At 40.5% G+C, this 19604-nt stretch overlaps 1 protein-coding gene across 5 annotated transcripts in view; it reads right to left on the bottom strand.

Moving 5' to 3' along the window:
• Nucleotides 1–11879: 11879 nt before the first annotated feature.
• LOC106574421 (gamma-aminobutyric acid receptor subunit beta-3) overlaps nucleotides 11880–19604 on the bottom strand; it is a 54340-nt gene continuing 46615 nt past the window's right edge. For 3 of the 5 annotated variants that reach the window (XM_014150300.2, XM_014150297.2, XM_014150299.2), the window contains 3 exons: nucleotides 16384–16631; nucleotides 16130–16213; nucleotides 11880–15453 (listed from right to left, as the gene is read on the bottom strand). In XM_014150300.2, coding sequence (XP_014005775.1) covers nucleotides 15097–15453; nucleotides 16130–16213; nucleotides 16384–16631 — 689 coding nt within the window. In that variant the 3' untranslated portion in view covers nucleotides 11880–15096. The remainder of the gene's footprint in view (nucleotides 15454–16129; nucleotides 16214–16383; nucleotides 16632–19604) is intronic. The other 2 variants (XM_014150298.2, XM_014150301.2) reach the window with 1 other exon arrangement.

The following is a 19604-nucleotide window of genomic DNA, read 5'->3' as shown; positions in this document are numbered from 1 at the left end:
ATTCCAGGCCAGTTTTGTCTCACCTGATTATAAAAGAACTGTGTGCATATAAATCATCTAGAGAGAAATAGGGGATTGGGGGTCAGAACCCATGGGATTTTATAGGCGCCTGGGACTAACTCACTCCGCTGGGAGTTTGGGACCATCTGAGGAGGGCACTCACGCAAACATGCTGGTGCACAGATGCAAACATGCAACAGCTGAATACCTTCACTGATCAACATCTCTAGGATGCATTCATAGCTGCCCTTTTATGTAAGAAGTAGAATATGGATGAGATGAGTGCACAATTATCCAGATACATGAACATAGTGAGACGTTTCATAACCCGTCATTACAACAGAGTGCTCTGCCCAGAGGCCCTATGACCTGTGGGTCACAGGCAGGTCGTCAGCAGAGCTGAGTCCGCTTGTCTAGACGGCTCCAAGTTCCACCCACATGCGTTGCTTTTACCGTTTTATAGATATACCACTCTCACCCCTGAGGCTTCTGAATGCTGACTGCCTTACAACTGAGACCAGTGATGTCTGACCAAGTTCAGTGCTCATGGCAGCCATTTAGCCTTGACTAACAAGCTGATTCAGCTGCTTACATCATGCTGATCAGTACAAATGGTGTTGTTAAACAGCTTTCCCCACTTGAAACAATTCAGGCGAGCTTACTGAAACCAGACCAGGGTTCAAATACTATTTGAAATCATTTCAAATATTTTATCTGGGCTTGATTGAGTTTCCTCCGTGTAATGGAACCAATAGAATAGAAGCAAAATAGCAAACCCCGCCCATCTAGCAATCCAGACAGACTAAACAAGGATTTGAAAGATTCAAAATAGTATTTGAACCCAGGTCTGCTTTGAACACTGCACTGACGTCATACTGCTGAGCAAAATCTTGATATGCTTCATGTATTTGGTGTACTGGAACTAAAAGTGTAGTGTCATGATACTATGTGAAATGATGCATGCAACTTTCAAGAAGATTTGTTTCATTTATCCTTGTAGGCATAGACAAGACACACTGGAATACCGGGTATTCTTCTTCATCTCAGTGGGAGTCCTACTTGAACAAAATTATTTCACAAATATACAAAATGCTATTGTACCTATGGTGTGAACATTTTACTGGGTATTCCATGGCATTCACATTTTTCACTTGTTTTAATGTGTTCAGCTGAGCCAGTGATCTGAATACTGTTTGTTTTCTCCAGGCTATTATTGTTTTCATGTGTATCCATTACAAACTGGGTTCTTCAATCAGGGTTCTTTTTTTAGCTGAGTAGGTGGGACAGTCAGTGATGCTACCCTCCCAATGAATCATGATAACCCATGCAGATAGATACACTAAACTAGGCTGTATTGACTCATGCTTTACCTGCAGTTCTCTTCATAAGATGAACATTACACAGCCCATGGCAATAACTTCTTCAGATACCCTTCACATTGAGAGCCCGCGTTCTACATTTGTGCTTCAAACTAGAGGCGCATTACACCCACAGAGCTAAACGCAGAGTCGGATCCAAACCGTCGGAGTACTCCAGAGGCACCCAACGCTCTCAGGTACTTACAAAGCCTACCCCAAAATGGTTTTCCATCCGAGTTCGGTCGGTAATGCTTCAGGCAAAAGAGATGGCAAGCCCTCGCTAAGCAGCTCTCCTGTAAGGGCGTGAAGAGGGAGGCTGTATATAAAGAGAAAGCAGTGAAATGAAATGTGTCTGTATGGCACTTTACATGTTGCACTGAATACTAACAACTAGCTGTATCTTTTTCAACTAGGTGTTTTTTTTAAAGCTAGAATCCTCATGAGCTAAGTTTAACTGTCGTACCCCAACAGAACACAAAATGTACTCCACTGTAATTGTAACCAAACACCATATAGCTTCAAAACGTGGTTGAAACTATCATTGTGATATCATGGATGGTCAGTCCTTGCGTCCATAGCTCTCTCTTTGAAATTGAGACTGGTTTGATCTCTTGGGCTCCGTCCCTCAGCTTTCTACCAAAAACAAAGGCGGGGTGGCCACTTCATAATTGTTTCAATTAAGGATATCAGCTTTAACACTGTTGGAAATTTGAGTAAAGAGACCCCAATGGTATCCTGTGAAGGGTCAAGAAACATTGGCTTTTGGCAGGTGGGTGTCTGTGATTGGAATATCACCAACCTCAACAGGGAAAGGAATGGACAGAAGTTAACTTAAATATGGAGATTTTAGGTTCTGGACTCTCCCAGGTAGCTGTCAGGCAGACTCATGCCCTGTTGAAGGTTCACAGAGCTGGGATGGATATCTCTACTCACAGCTGTTCAAAACTGGACCAACCTCTTAGTGAACCAAATGGAAGCCTGAATGTCCACCCAGGAAATCTATCCTTTTCTGTAAAGTGTGTATAATCCAATGACTGTCAGATCGCATTAAAGCACATTCCTGGATTCCCTTAAAGACACAAAACATATTGATAGTTCAGTACAGAAGTGAGAATTCTGACAAAAGTTGATTTGGAGATTGCATGTTATTGCCCTAAGCATGTTATAACTGTATCTGGTGTACTGTTGCAAAGAGGATAAAGGGGATTAGCTTTGTTATTGACTTATGTCAAGTCTTCCTTTTACTCACAATTGATTTCTTTTTTTTGGCAAACATCAAATACAGTGAATCATGACTACATAGGGGATATTGAAATAAGCCTTACATTAATCCCATTGCTTTATAATAAAGGATTACATCCTGGAACTTGTATTAGCTAAGTAGCTCAGACATCTTTGCTAAGAGCCTTCCTTCAGTTCCTATTATCCAATATCAGCAGGTTTAAAGGGAGGGGGATGAGCTTTGCCCTTTGAAGAGGAGAAGACATTAGGGGTATTAGGGATGAAGGTGTAGTGATATGTTTCTGGGTTTTGTAGGGCTCTAGTATTTTTTCTGTGTGTGTTTGTGCGCCAAGTGCATGCGTGCAGTCGTGTGTGTGTGTGTTTGGTGTGTGTGTACACGTGTGTGTGTGTGTTGCACCCTGTGCAGGTATCAAGAGAGGATGGCTTTAAGTCATTTCACAGGGCGTCTGTTAAGAACTCTGTTTCAGTGCCCAGTAATGCCATTAACCATGTATGTGAGACAAACCCCTCACACATGGCTGCAGTTACCTGGCAACATGACAAGGTAACTAGACTTTAGAAAACCCAACAAAAGATGAGTTGATTTATTTTTTCTGTCCAGCGGCTTGTACCTTCACTGCATCCCAATTGGCACCCTATTGCCCTACATAGCGCACCTATCGGCCCTGGTCAAAGGTAGTGCACTAGACAGGGAATTAAGTGCAATTTGAGATGTACTCCATGACAAAGACACCCTCTCTTGATTCTTGCAAGGTTAAAATCGTTTTACTCTGAATAATAGCAGCCTCCAAATAAATATAATTACAGTGAGAGGAGATTGCTTAGAAAATGAATGCTGGGAACTCTGGCTGCATTACTGTACACACAAACATGTCAGCAGTTGTCTAGAGGCAGAGTACAAACCAATGAAACTCTTTTAAAAGCTTCCTAGGTCATCATATCATGTATTTCAACTGCAGGTTTCATCCATCTGTTATTGCAATGAATTAAATATGTAATTATCACATAGCTGAATCTACTGAAATGTCCAAACATACACATAATGTTGCCTAATTAATTCAATGAGTTGGTATTCATTAGAAGATCATTTGTAATACTGTAATTAGCTAGATATAGTTAGAGAACGTTTCATAATTACTGGGTATGGTTCTCTTTTAATTAAGACCCTGATGGTATGAATATGGTGGACAGTTAGAAAGGTGGTAGGCAGGCAGGCACACAGTACATATTTACCTTGAGTGTACAGCAGAGGGAGTGAGACTCCAGTTTGTTTACTGTTTCAGAGAATTGCATAAACAGTGGACAGGATGTACCAGCCTGGTCTCATAGGCCAGACATAACATAGTAAAAGTAAATCCGGGACTCTCATATAAATGATATGTTACATTTCATATGGTTACATAAGAGAGGTGGTTACATAAGGCAGAAAAGAAAGCAGGGTGGTTGGTCAGGGTGGATGGCTGGGCGTATAACTTGGACTTATAGCAAACCAAAGGTTGCGAGTTCAAATCTCATCACGGACAGCTTTAGCTAATTGGCAACTTTTCAGCTACTTAGTACTTTTTAGCTACTTTGCAACTACTTAGCATGTTAGCTAACCCTTCCCCTAACCCTAACCCTTTAACCTAATTTCTAAACATAACCCTAACCTTAACCCTAACTCCTAACCCCTAGCCTAGCTAATGTTAGCCAGCTAGCTAATATTAGCCACCTAGCTAGAATTCGTAACATGTCATACGTTTTGCAAAATATGTAACACACTGTACATTTTGAAAATTCAAAACATATAATACAAATTGTAATACGTAACATATCATACTAAATGGGTCATGGACATCCACAAATTAATACATACCATATGAAACGTATCATATCATACTAAATGTAGCGTCGCGGATTTACGTACAGAATAATATGAAACGCTATGAGACCAGGTTGGATATACAGTATGTCTTGCAAGAGCATCAAAATAACTCCTCTTTATTTGTCCGGCCTTGGAAAGCTAGAATACCTTTCAACATGAATTGGTTTAGTTGACTGCCAGTACATTGTGTTCCAGCTTTTGGCTGTGTGTCTTGGTTACCATTACATACATTTGGTAGTCAATACACATGGTGTCCATATTAGGACAGTGTCAGAGTCTCATTGGGCCTATTCACTTGAGCTGAAACAAAGCTCTCTCCTGGTGGGTACAGAGATCAACTCAAAGACCCGGTGATACCAAGATAGAGCTATTCTCACTCCCCCACACTGTCTGTCACAGCGACTACAGCCTCAGAGACACCCATAAATAAACCCACAATGGCTGATAGATGAGGCCAAGGTGCTATCAGCAAAGAGCTAACATTAAATCATCTCAAGGCATGTGCTGCAAGAAATGTCTCCCCCCCCAATCCCTCTCCTCCACCCCTCTTCTCCCCTGAGCCCAGCTGCTACTCACTCTGTTCCCTGTCTTCTAATGAGTCTACAGGATAGATATTGCTTCTGTCACGGGGAAAACAAATGGAAGCCCGCTACAGTGTTCACTCTGAGTGCTGCTCGGTTCAAACATGCTGATCCAGGCGAAGTCACCAATCAATCTGCCGTAATGCTGTTTAAAGACTCACAGGAGAATTGAGAAACGGGATGAATGTACAGAATGAACGATTTTGGATGGAGCTGGTGGAGAAATATGTATGCTTTCATTGGAGAAAGGCCTGGTGAGTCAAGGTTAATGTTGAGCGGAATCTCTGAGAAATCTGTACTACAAACTGTACTGGATACTGAAAAGGCATGTATCACTTGCCTAAGAAATGACAGGGTAAACTGGCATGGATCATTGTTTTCTTGTCTACAACTTTAAAGAATTATCAGTTTTCCATTGTGTCAAGCTCCTCTGCTCACTCTTGATTGGCAGCAACTAAATTACAAACCTCTCCTTCGAATTCTGTCCGGAAACAAGCCAGATGTCTCTTTTAGCATGTATCCATTAAAAAAGCCACCAAAGACTTCAACAGAAATGTCCAAAGCTTAGATTATGATGTGACTTTTACAAGTATCATACAGTAGGCCCTACCCTAAATATTACCTCTTGGAAGTAATGCCTTACACTGAGTGAAAAAGGATTTAAAGATATTTTTCCGGTACTTTAGTTACATTTTTAGCCAGTAGTTCTGAAAGTAGCACTCATGAGACAAAAGTGGTCCCAGAAAATTGCGTACTACATCACATATTTGCAGACATGTGCACCACATCATTGCTCTCTCTCTCTCTCTCTCTCTCTCTCTCTCTCTCACTCACTCACTCACTCACTCACTCACTCACTCACTCACTCACTCTCTCTCTCTCTCTCTCTCACACTCTCTCTCTCTCTCTCTGCTGTGTGTGCATGATATGCCTCTTGCTAGCTGTCACTAACATGGCGAGGGGCTTAAGCTCAATTGTTGAACTAATTACTAGGGGGCTGACCCACGTGGGGGGAAATGTAGGGCAGCACAGCTTTCAGAAATACAGTGGCTTTCAAACTAGGGATTTGGTGGTAAGACAATAATTCTGCTCATAGATTATGCATGTATGAACAACACATTGACACATCCAGCCAAAAGCGGAAGATTTCAAAAATACTTAGTAGTCGCCAAAGTTCAGGAGCATGTCTTTAATCCTATATACTTACTGGACAGCACAATGGATTCATCATCTACATGAGTTGAGAGAAGGCAGTATATCAAAGATAGTGACGGTTACATGGCAAGCTTGGTTGAGACAAATGCAGAAACAGGAGGTAAAGCAGAAACCACAGTAATTTAAAGTTGCAATGTGTAACTTTTTGGCGAACTGACCAAATTCACATAGAAATGTGAATCTGTCATAGATCTGATCTCTCTAGAGACGGCAGGAGCGGTAGAGATACTCTCAATGATCGGCTATGAAAAGCCAACTGACATTTGTGGCTAGTTTTTCCTAGCCACTGTGCTTCTACACCTGCATTGCTTGCTGTTTGGGGTTTTAGGCTGGGTTTCTGTACAGCACTTTGAGATATCAGCTGACGTAATGGCTATATAAATACATTTGATTTGATTTGATCTGTCATTCTCATTGAAGCAAGTCTAAGAAGCGCTATATGTGCGCTATTTCTATGCTCCCTGTTCTTAAGTTTAGTTTTTGTGTCTTTTACTTTCAGTTTTGTACACCAGCTTCAAACAGCTGAAAATACAATATTTTTGGTTATGGAAAATAAAAAAAATAAAACATATACTTACTTATCAAATGGAAATTAGAGGAACTATTAGAATTTTTGCAACCAGGAAATGGTGGAGCAATTTCTGCATAGCGCAGCGTTAACTAATAAAACACTGAAGCATCCTCTTCCCATTGAAATTAAGACAGCCAAACCATACTGTGTAATTCAGTAAAGGTCTACTCTTTGGTTGTTTTTTTAGTGTGGAATGGATTCTTGAATAAGCTAGCATTGGATTGCTAAAGAGTAAGTCATTATTTTGATTATACAGTACATTCAGACCCAGGGACACGTTCCTCTACCTTTAATCAGTCAGGGGCAGTTGTGGCCAAGCCTCCCACGTCACCCAGTATCCAAACACACAACCTCCACAATCTTGTCTTCTCCTCTCACTGCCACAATAATAATTTATTGAGTGGGTATCACTTGAAAACATTGGGCAACACTCTCCTCTCCAAATCCACAGAGCCTCCCCCCTATGACAAAGACAAGCCTATAATGTTGGTTAAAACTTAAATAGTGTATCACTTCTACTAACAATGTTCACTGGTTTCCGTTGCTTTGGTATCTCATGGGACTACCCTTTTAAGTTAGATCAGTAAGCTATACTCCATTGGGTAGCTTCAGGCTTCGTTACGGTCCCTCTTCAAGATGATCTTATATAAGAGGATGTTATTTTGCAAAAGAAGGCGCACCGTTAAGGTAGCATCTTTTGAAGTTTAAAGTCAACCTTAAAAGTTGTTCCAGTTATATTCAAGTATGCAACTGATACAATACATGAACTAGGACATAACTTCTGACATACTAGATAATGTACATTATACAGTAAGAGGAATAATCCAGCAACTTGTCTATATGTCAAAGAGAACCAGACCTGGGTTCAAATACTTTTGGAAATTATTTCTGATATGGTCTTGATTGAGTTTACCTGCTGTAATGGAACCAATAGAATAGTTGCAAAAGTGCTGACGTCGCCCATCTGGCACTCCAGGCAGACTAAAACGAGCACTGCAAGTATTTGAAAAAAACTCAAATAGTATTTGAACCCAGGTCTGAATAGAAGACAACACAGGAGAGATGAGTAAGTAGGCTAATACCCAGCTGAAGTCTGTCATTGAGTTCTTAAAACAGAAAGGCATCATCAAACACACACTGAAGAGAGGGATGTATTCCCCCAGTCACCGAGACAGTCTTTTGATGCAGAACCGTCCCTCCTCCCTCTCACTCACTATGCTGTTAATGAATGAGCAGAAAGTGTGTCAGGAGGCCTGAAAAAAAAAGATAAAGAGAAAAACATCAGATAGAATTTATTCAGAGGGGTTCTCTGTAGAACTAAATCTCAATTTCAGTGGCTGGAATTATACATCAGCATGAATGTTTTCCTGTGGATTTTGGGACTATGAGCAGGACTTGTGGGGTCAGTAATCAGGAAATGTGGACCAAAGTTACCCTGACCATTTTAGATTGCATCCTTCTCCCAATTGTGACAATGATTCCGTCATTACGTAACAATGGTGATTCAGTCAGTACCATAACACTGAAAGAGTGGCTTAGTGCAGGGACTGACAAATTCAGAACTGCACGGTATAATATCTGCATTGGCATCCCACAAACAGAAACACCCCCCAAATCAAATGAAATGGGAGAAACAAAGAAGACACAAGGAGGATTATTTGAAGAAAAGCCTATCACAATAAAGCCTATGAGATGTATTAGGCTCTTCGGGGACTCAAACGCGTACCAAAACATACGACAGCAATATGAATGCACTCTTACCAATTTGGTTTAATTGGTGCAGCATGTTCAATGCCATCTCTTTGAAGCGATGAAGTAGAAAAACACATGAGATGTGTCTCTGGTGTATTCTATTTGTTTGACAGTCAGGTGTTAGTGCAAGAGTCGTGCAGATGGTTTAAATGTTAAATGCCTTACACAATTAATTTCTGATCCATGGGGTCTTGTCTACTATAAACATAAGAGTATAGGTAGGATTTGGAATTTGGTCTCTTTTCCAAGGAGAATATGGTGAAGGGCAAACTTTCGGGTAGATTCTGTAGATATAGAAGTAGATATTTTTCTTCCACAACATGGGGTTTACTGACCTCTAGAGTGGTTTTTTGTGACTTTCCGGGGCCAAACATTTCAGCCATCTATCACAATACGTCTGTCATCCCTCCAAAGACCCCCTTGTGCCTATAAAAATGTACAAACTGGGAAGGTCCCTAGATTAAAGGAAACTGTAATGTTGTTATTAGTTGTGACATGTCCTGACAAGAACTAGGACTGCTATTTCAGACACCACAACAAATATTGACCATATGGAGGTCGAAACCAGTGACATACACGAGCCATCACATCCGACATCGAATATAGGAAACCCTAAACTGTAACACCTCACGATAGAACAATTCAGTTCAGAGGCAACCCTGCATCAAATAACTGCACAAATGAAGTGTAGACATTCTAATATGTATTCTAATTCATGGCAAATGTATGTAATTTCAAGTTCAAAATGTTTTCTGACACCAATGAATGGGTTTATGTGATAATGCAAGGACTGCGAACACAGCTTCCTCTCATACTCTCAACGTAAATATGTTCTTACTCCCTTGGTGACAAGCCATGTACTGTCTTGCCAGATGAGGACTTCTCTCAGGCCAACAACATGTTTTTAGCTTTTCAGGCTTTATTGGATGGTGATCCCTGTGGTTCAAAACAGCTTTGCGGTTATCTGGTGCCCTGCAAGCTACTGGCTTTTTGCTTTCACAAAGATCTGTGTTTGATGCACTTGGATATTGTCACATTGATTGATGTAGGGCCAGGTAAACGTTTGTGAGAGATTGTGAATTAGATAACAGAATGCAGCATAAAGCAGGTATTGTCAATCTAGCAGATCAATGGATTAGAACAGAGTGTTCTGGTCAAGAGGAAAGGCTGTGAATGGTCAGGGAAAGTAAGCTGACTGTACACAAACATAGGACCATTCTAGGAGGTGTTTCAACGTCTTGCAAGGGATACTGTTACAGAGAACTGCACCATTTCCTCAAGCCCCAAAGACATGTTCGTAATTGAGTTCAGTTCATTTGGCAGGCTTTGGAAACAGCAACCCAGCTGGTAATGGAATTTGGGTTGGCTCTTCTCGTGTTGGTGGGGTTATTTGCAAGGTATTGAGGTGGTATCACAAGGTCAAAGAGAGGTGAAGTCCAAGAAAAATATCTGGAATTAAAATGTTGAAGGCAACTCAGATTGGCAGAAATGATGAGTGTTCTCATGAGTGGAACACCATTTTATTTTAGCATGGAGGTTGGAGAGAAGAGAAGGGAGGAGAAGAGAGTGTACTGTATGAGGAGAAGAGAAGGGAGGAGAGGGAGGAGAAGAGAGTGTACTGTATGAGGAGAAGAGAAGGGAGGAGAAGGGAGGAGAAGAGAATGTACTGTATGAGGAGAAGAGAAGGGAGGAGAAGGGAGGAGAAGAGAATGTACTGTATGAGCAGAAGAGAAGGGAGGAAAAGGGAGGAGAGGAGAGTGTACTGTATGGGGAGAATGTGGAAATTAAACAGAGTAGCTGTATCCTAGACTAAATGTGGGTGACTCAAAGAAAGTATGCTTTATTTCAACAATACAGGAATATCATCCAGAGTTGGATGTGTTGATAATTATTTAATGAAACAAACTGGGTGGGCAAATGACCATACCTCTGTCTGCTCGAAGTGCTGAGTCCTGTTATTCTGAGATGATACTAATAATAGTATGTTACTTTGGGATTGAGATCCGTGGATCCCATGATGAAGTTTTAAGTAAGAAAGTATAGAAATCTATCATGAGCAACCTTATTGAAGAAAGGGGGTGCCTGGGGATTGAACTGCCTACCGCAGCAGTTTCCCCTGTAATTATTCATATACACTATTGTTTTTTACCTGAGAGAACTGATAGGCTGCGAAGAAATTCATTTCCACAGTCTATATGTAGTCGCCAGATCCTCACGGTACCTTAGGGTGGATAAATATTGCATACTGTATATGATTAACTCTTGAAACCACTGCATATGAGGTATTATATACCGATACTATGTAAAGTTGAATCACAACGTAGAGTGCTTGTGATTGGCTGTATTTTGTCATGGGATTAGTGCATTCATATCTGTGGAATCATAATAGTAATGGATCAAATGAGGTTGATCATTGGTGTAATAAAAGTGGGAAAAGTGGGAATTAGTTCCCAATGGTGCCTATTGGTTAGTCAAAGCCTGCGTATCACCCTTATTCCACAGCTGCCTCTGTCACCTTTCTGACAGCTGTACACTCTAATGCTGGGTTGAGATCCCCTCCAGGCAATACAGAATCCTTTTCCCTCAGCACGTTACTACAACCAATTTATCAATCGCACATCCTACACAACATTGGCCTACTCTATGGCAACCCACATAATCACACCACTTGCCCCATAAGGGTACTGGTAATAATCAGTCATAACAGTTATGACTCCATCGTGTTATATTGCCTATATTGTATGAGTGTTTTTTATTGGTTTACATTGCAATGTCTCCTTAGATGTGCTGTTTTGTTGGCGGCAACCCCGATGAGTAGCCTGCACTTTGGCATACAAAACCCTGTTGGCCTTACTAGTAACAGTATGGTATGATAAATTCAAGAGGTGGAGTCAAATAGGTCACGGCCCAGGGCCTTTGCTTTAATCAAGCTAGATGGCTGGATGGTGGAGAGGCAGAGTGTGAAGCATTTTTTGGACATGTATTACAGTATGAATACCCAATTTGTAGGAGGCACAGAGCCTACAGTCCATGACTGCCGTGGAAGATCATAATTATACATAGCAAATTAAACTGGGACAGTGCTAAATGTAACACTTTCAGTGTGCACACGAATCCAACTAATCCAGTGTTAAATGAACCCTTTTGAGTATTGAAAAAACAACACTTCCTTGTGTGTGTACATATGTACACTGTGAGAGTTAAAATGCAATTCTATTCCGTGTACATGGCTATGAACACCTATTTTGTGTATTTAAAGTCACCGAAGGCATATGAGAACATCCAACACACACAAATTCATTGATAAATACAGTTTTAATCACAATCCAAGAATACTGGTAATCATTTGTTTATCTTCACCTGACATATAAATCATAAACTATTGGGCTTTGTCTAGATTCAATCATTCAACAGAAATGCATTAGGAACAAGAAATGTTGTCTCTGAAGTCTGCCCATTGTTCATCCTGTTGCTATAGCGTATAACAGATGTGTTACAGAAATCATTCATTTGAATGGATGCAAAACCAGATATTACTGTCATACAATTGATATTATTTCATTAACAGAGCAACATTATAACCTAAAGAAATAAGGGAGAAAAACATAAACACAGATATCTATACCTAAATACATTTATGGCAGAACAGAACATGTTGACATTCCATAATGGGCCAGACAACATTAGAAGCCAGCAACGATGAGTGCACTTAATGCATGAAACAGTGCCAGATTGAATGTGCCAATGTGACTGACCGGGATTCAAACCCGGGTCTCCTGCATGCCACAAGACTGTGTTAGCCTTTTGAGCTAAAGACTAGGCATTAGCTCTGAAAGGCTAACTCAAGTCTTTGCGTCTCGGGAAAGATTACTCATCTTACACCAAGACCAAGATATTTTATTCATCTTACACCAAGACCAAGATATTTTATTCATCTTACACCAAGACCAAGATATTTCATTCATCTTGCACCAATACCAAGATATTTTATTCATCTTACACCAATACCAAGATATTTTGTTCATCTTACACCAATACCAAGATATTTTATTCATCTTGCACCAATACCAAGATATTTTATTCATCTTACACTAATACCAAGATATTTTATTCATCTTGCACCAAGACCAAGATATTTTATTCATCTTGCACCAAGACCAAGAGAAATGACTCATCTTACACCAAGACCAAGAGATATTACCTATCTTACGCCAAGAACAAGGGATATTAGTCATCTTACAACCAAGACCCAGCCAACACTGCCTCATCTACACAGTAGAGAAGGGAAGGGAAACCCCAGGGTCTGTAACTGTTTAAAGGCCAGCGTGTGTAACCACACACACTCTACCATTATATCACTCAAACCCAAAACACACAACAAGCTTAATGATCAAGTAGCAAAGTATATTTGCATACCAGAGAACATGTCACTACAATAAGCAATTGGCTGCAAGTTGGTAATGGTAAAATACATATGCGTATATAAATGAGTTATATATTTGAAGACTGTCGTTTTGTATCCCAGCCATTGACCCCAGGATATGATTGGTTGCTCTGTAACCAACCAGAGAATGGCAGTTTATCACAATCTCTTGAACTGTACTTGTAACCTGAGATACAGGTCTAAGACGTTAGGGTTAAGGTTCTTTTTTTTTTAAATCACCACTACTCATGCGATATAACATGCATAGAGAAACAAGAGACAGTGCCATCTTGGCATGTTCTCTCGCCCAGAGCAGCATGATATGAACAATGGCAATGTTTCACCAAATGTTAGCTACTTCCATGCCGTTGATTACATTTCCTAATGGGATGTGTTAGATGTTTTGTTGCAATCTAATGACTATGGCTCGTTGTCCTTGCCCTGTAGAACAGAATTCATGCATCAGTTGTATACTGAGAGACTAATACATCGTATATGCTTCTTTGATAGCTGTGCAGAATAGATTATAGAAATATAGAAATGGATGATGATGATATACTGTTATCGGTGGTCGCAATGCCCTTGATTTACAATGCGTTTTGTTGTATTATTTATATTGGCTGTGCATTTGATAGATAGTCTCTCATGGCATTCATTGCTTATAAATCTGAAGAAAGGAATAAAAAAAATATGATCTACCCCATATGTTAATTCAATAGATTTTCAAGCATTTAAAGAGGACAGAAATGTCATCGGTATTTCACATTGTCTTATAAAACAGACAACTAATTAGACAACTCCAAATAAAAATGTGCACACTTACATCAAATCTGTTATATACATTATATTTACAGTTGAAGGTCATTTCAGCAGTAAAGATCAGTCAAATGCTAAAACCCAAACAAACCCTCAACCCTGCCACTTCCATGGAATGTTGTGAACACAGGGAATCTATTTTCTACAATGCTAGTGCGCAAGAGAGGGAGTTAATATACTGTAGTTATAGTCAACGTTACACCTTACAAAAATATCAGAATATTTCACAAAGACATGTTATACAGTATATAGCACAAGGCCATTGGCAGGAGAATTCGACAGCTATCAAAGATGGAGCTGATTTAAAGGAATGCTGTCAATTTACTGAGTGAAATCCTGTCATGCATTCACAATATCAGGTAGAAAAGATATGAACCATGACAGATTCATTGAGTGCAGTTATGGGTATGTTTAGATTAGCAATCAATATTCCAATTTCAAGACTGTTTGACGGGATTTTGAAAACGTAATGGTTGCCAATTAGCAAAATCCAGAACCTGAGATATTATAACCCTCAACAGTAGACATTAATTTGCACCTGTGTTAAAATGTTATAGTTCAGTATGTAATAATAATGATAATAATAATAATAATAGCAATACTACTATTACTATTACTACTACTAATAATAATAATACACTGTACATAGACATACATAAACAGGACCACTTCACTGTAAAATATGCAAATACTGTATGTGCACTTGAAAATTATATTATCTGACCAAGACAAAAAATATATACGTGATAAAGATTGCAAGCATCACAAAACATGAGTATATATTTTTGCATTGATCCGCATTCATCACAAATAATATGCAAATAATGATAAAGTATACATTACAATTCATTGTGTATATGCATAATACATTACATAGCATTTGTATTTTATTTGGGTTCGTTAAAAAAAAAATTATATTATGGTTTCTTTCTTGCAGATTGCACATATTGAATTGGGTATAAAGATCTCCATTATCAAATGGCAGAGAGGGCAAAAAGAATGGGAAGTATACAGTCCCAGTCCTACAGTATGGGTATTTATCTACATAGTTCTGTACAAAATTTTAAGAATTCGCAATCCACCGATATCCCCAATTTGAGTACGACTGCAAATATAAAAACTTTAACAAAGGGGTCAAAGCAGTTTGTCCATGTTACATAGAGGCAGTCCTTTGTTTTTCGATAGCAAAACATTTACTATCACGTAAAAAAGACAAAATGATGACGAAGGAGAAAAAAAAAATGACAACACCACCTAACCCTAAAATCAGTCAATCAGTTGACATAATACATCCAGTAGATTAAATTAAAGAGGGAGAAAACGGAGGGGAAGATAATCCGCGACCACCTGTCGATGGCGTTTACGTCCGTCAGGTCAGGGATTTTGATTTTGAGCTGCGACGAGCGCCGCCGCAGTTTGTGCCTCTTGAACTGGGCTTGCCTGTCGAGGCTGTGGCGAGGACCCGAGGCCCGGCTCGCCTTCCTGCACTGGACGCCGGTACCTGTGCTGGTGTTGTCAAATCCCATGACAGAGGAGTTCCTGCTGTCCGCCAGGCTGGTGGTGACCTCATTTCCTGCCACCTCGTTGTGGATCTCCAGGGTGGTCAGCAGGATATTACCGTGGGACTCCGCCTGGAGATAGAAGTAGAGGATTGATGTATGATCTGGAGCTACAACAACATGATGGTCCTGCTCTGGACAGGTTCAAGGGTGAGATGAGAACCGGAACTATGTTCATTATAGACCCATTTAGACATGTGGTTCTCAATCCTGGTCCTGGGGACCCAAAGGGGTGCACATTTTTGTTTTTGCCCTAGCACTACACACCTGATTCAAATCATCAAAGCCTTTTGATGAGTTGATAATTTGAATCAGCTGTGTAGTGCTAGGGCAAAAACAAAAATGTGCACCCCTTTGGGTCCCCAGAACCAGGATTGAGACCCTTTGGGTCCCCAGGACCAGGATTGAGAACCACTGATTTAGACCAATGACATACATTGGAGAATCAAGATATGAGACTATGTAGGAATGAGAACAAGGCACTTTGAATGAACGTTTGAATGGATAACACAGCACAATATCTGTTTTGTAGCAACACTACGGAACATAGGGCTTGCAGACTTGCATTGGACGTGCAAATGTCAAACCAGAAGTTGAAAAAGGACAATGACAACTTGGGTAACAAGCGACACGTACAGACGCATTAAATTCTCATGCGGACATGAAAAAATAAACATGTAATGTCAGTCAATTGTGACAAACAAGTCAGACAGAGTGAAAAAATACGTGTCCGCTGGTCAAGACTCACCGACTGTGAGACACGGAGCGTTTTTGCTCTATTAGGCTGCTTAGTCAGCTTAAGAGATGACGTTTTACCTCCTTCCTGAGGAGACTAACCACAAGAAACACAACACCATATTTATAGAGTTTCTGATCTGCCGTCGTAAGACTGTGCGGACTGCAAAGATAACGCCCGACAACTTCTTAACCTGAAACCCAAGAAACTTGGAAGAACTTTGAAGAAGTTAGAGCATCTCGACAGAGATCTTCATGAAGACTTACCCGATTGGTGTCATATTTGGCCGCCCTCTCGTTGTTGGCCTTCTCGGCTTTCTCTGCCAGCTTCTTCTGCATCTGTGGTCCACGGCCGAAGAAGATGTAGTTGACGAAGGCATACTCCAGCAGGGCCAGGAAGACCATGACGAAGCAGCCCATCAGGTACATGTCGATGGCCTTGACGTAAGGGATCTTGGGGAGCGTCTCTCTCAGATGGGTGTTGATGGTGGTCATGGTGAGCACAGTGGTGATTCCTGGATTACAACTGACAGTTTAAGGCAGAGTTCCCCAACTGGCCCCCCCAAGTTTTCTGAGAATTTTTCAAATTTTCATTGTTGGACATAAAGACTGTAAAAAAGGGAGGAAATCAGCTCCATGTGATTTTAATTAAATCAATCTGTTCCCAAGTATCCCCATGCTTAATGGAGAGACACGTGATCATATACAAATGTAAGCAAGGTTTGAAATAATTATGTTTTAGTCAAACATTATGTCTGTTTGAGATTCTTGTGGTCAATTTGCAGTCTACTAATTATTTGTAATTATGTTCCGGCCAAACCACTTCTCAGAACAGAGGGGAATATTATTTGATAGAATTTTAGCCTTGGATTGCCTCGTTGTAGCCTAGTGCTCCAGTCTGTTTGTGCTTTGGCCAATTAACTCCTCCTCTAAAACATGCATGGCATGACAATGGAAGAATAGTTGGCTACAGTATATAACAAATGGGACTTGGTAGTCTTGTTGTGCTCTGAGCCAAAATCGGAGATAATAACCTCCCCGAATAGAAATTCAAAAGTTAGTCCTCTACTTGCCCCTCGGACACCACCAACCTCAAATAACTCTTTGAATAATTGTGTACATTCAGCCTCCAGCTGTGAGTGACATTTTAACCGTGGAAGGAGTTGAATTGAATGTCTCATATTAAATATACTACACATTCTGTCCTAAAGAAAGGCCCCTAAATGGAAACAATGCGTTCTTTGCACATGCTTTATCTGTTGTCCATGCAGAAACACATATGTAGGAAAACTGACATCCAGCAAAATAGTAACATGTATTTTCTTTTACAAGAAATATAAACCATGTGTATCAGTAGCTAGTACTGTCATAAAGCAACATTGGAGGTAGTTAGAGTGTAGGATCAATCTGGCCCTTTCCTTGATTTATTGGAACATTAAAGGAGACAGTTTTAAGTATTAACGGTTTGCTGTCAGTGTGTGTGTGTGTGTGCGTGCGCGTGTGCGTGTATATGTGCGCGTGTGTGTTTTTCTCTCTCTGAGGAACAGCAGCATTCTCCCCTTTTGCTTTTATTCATTGCAGCGATCTCTGGGGTTTTGCTGAACGGCGGCCATGTTCTTTATCGGTGTTCCCTCTGTGGTTCTATTACTCTCTGTCCTTCACTGCACCCGCCGACCTGACAATTTAATCACACGGCCATGTGCCCGTGGGCCTCCCTTCTTTTTCATCAGGAGACCGGACTCTCTGGGGATAAATATATTTTTTATGGAGCTTCTCTCTCTCTCTCTCTCTCTCTCTCTCTCGCTCTGCTCTCTCTCTCTCTAGCCACTTTCAAAGGAAAAATGTCAGGCATTATGCATTTAAATAGTACCTCCCAAAAGTGAGAAAGTGGTAAGTACTCCACATCTGCTAACATACTAGTCTGCTACTGAACAATGAACTATATGGGTTAGTCTACTGGTAATTACTGTGGTATAGAGCCTACAGTATGTGATCCTGTATGGCTCAGTTGGTAGAGCATAGCGCTTGCACCGCCAGGGTTGTGGGTTAAATTCCCGGGTCCACCCATATGTAAAATGTATGCACGCATACAGTGACGTAAGTCACTTTAGTGCTAAGAACTGACCATACATGATACCAAAATGATAGTTGCAGCCATGTTTTTAGGCTATACAGTGTATGTTTACCATTACATTGTTTACAAACTATGGCATAAAACAAGCCAATACATTGGTTTCTGATGGGGTACGACAGTTAAACTAAGCTCATTTATAAGAATCAATGGGTATATATATATATATATATATATATATCACTCATTTAAAAGTTCAAAAATGGATCCACCAGACTGCTTCTTTAATGTCTATCTAATTTGATGTTTCAGACAGCCTCCCTACTCTATTTCTGCTGCATAATCATCATGAAGGAGCCACTAAAGCCGCGTGCAAATGACTTCAGATCCTGTAGCACTCTGCTTGCTAATGGCATTATCGATACATTATTCCCATCGTCTGTTCTCTGAAATTGGGGGTTACGAGGTTATCAAGAAATGAGATTTGGTCCACACTTAAAGTGTCTCTAAGGGTCAGAAGATACTCTAGTCTAAAAGTGAGGAAGTCTGATCACAGAGCCTTAGCAACTCTAGAGGACATTAACCAAAGGAATGCAGTGCTTTAAACAGCACCAGTACATGGAACAGCACTGGTACTTTGAACAAACATTCGGAGTGCTACATCGCTGAACACTGCATGTACTGGTCCAGGTTATTGTACCCTGCTTTACTTGCACCTTGTATCCTGTACACCACTGAACACATGCAGAAGGTGAGCTACACTAAGTGCGCTGTAGGTCCTGTGTGGCTCAGTTGGTAGAGCATGATGCTTGCAACGCTCAGGGTTGTGGGTTCAATTCCCACGGGGGACCAGTATGAAAAAAAAAGGATGAAAATGTATGCACTCACTACTTTAAACTCGCTCAGGATAAGAGAGTATGCTAAAATGTACATACTGAATGGGGAGTTTTACTTCTTTTGCTCAGAGTTATTGAGTAAAGGTACACCACGAGAGAGCGAAGAAAATGTGCTGGAACAAGATTAGGGCCAAGTGGGTCGTCTGGATTTGGAATTCACTGTAACACTGCTCCCTAATCAATTTTACCTTCAAACAATTCAATTGTTTTCCCACTGCATTGATATCTTGATTGCTGCTCTTACCGGCATGCAGCCTCCACAAAGCACCCTTCTGGGTGGCAACGGAAATCCCATAACGATCCATCACTGAGGGAGTTAATGTTTTTCTCTGGTGGACTCCTTATTAGCAAGCCACCGGATATTGCATGCCTTTGCAAAGACCTCCCATTTCTCTGCTTTATGTTCATGAGAGAGTGCAGGGGAATCTGTCCATTCAGTAATACAGAGTAGACCATCAAAATCGAATTAGAATATAATTATCTCATGGACTAGACTGTATGTGTGAACCTACAAAAGTGTT

Source organism: Salmo salar, chromosome ssa16 (genome assembly GCF_905237065.1).
Source record: "Salmo salar chromosome ssa16, Ssal_v3.1, whole genome shotgun sequence".
Taxonomy (NCBI): domain Eukaryota; kingdom Metazoa; phylum Chordata; class Actinopteri; order Salmoniformes; family Salmonidae; genus Salmo; species Salmo salar.
Note: the sequence above shows the minus strand (reverse complement) of the source record. Positions and strands in the feature narration are given on the sequence as shown.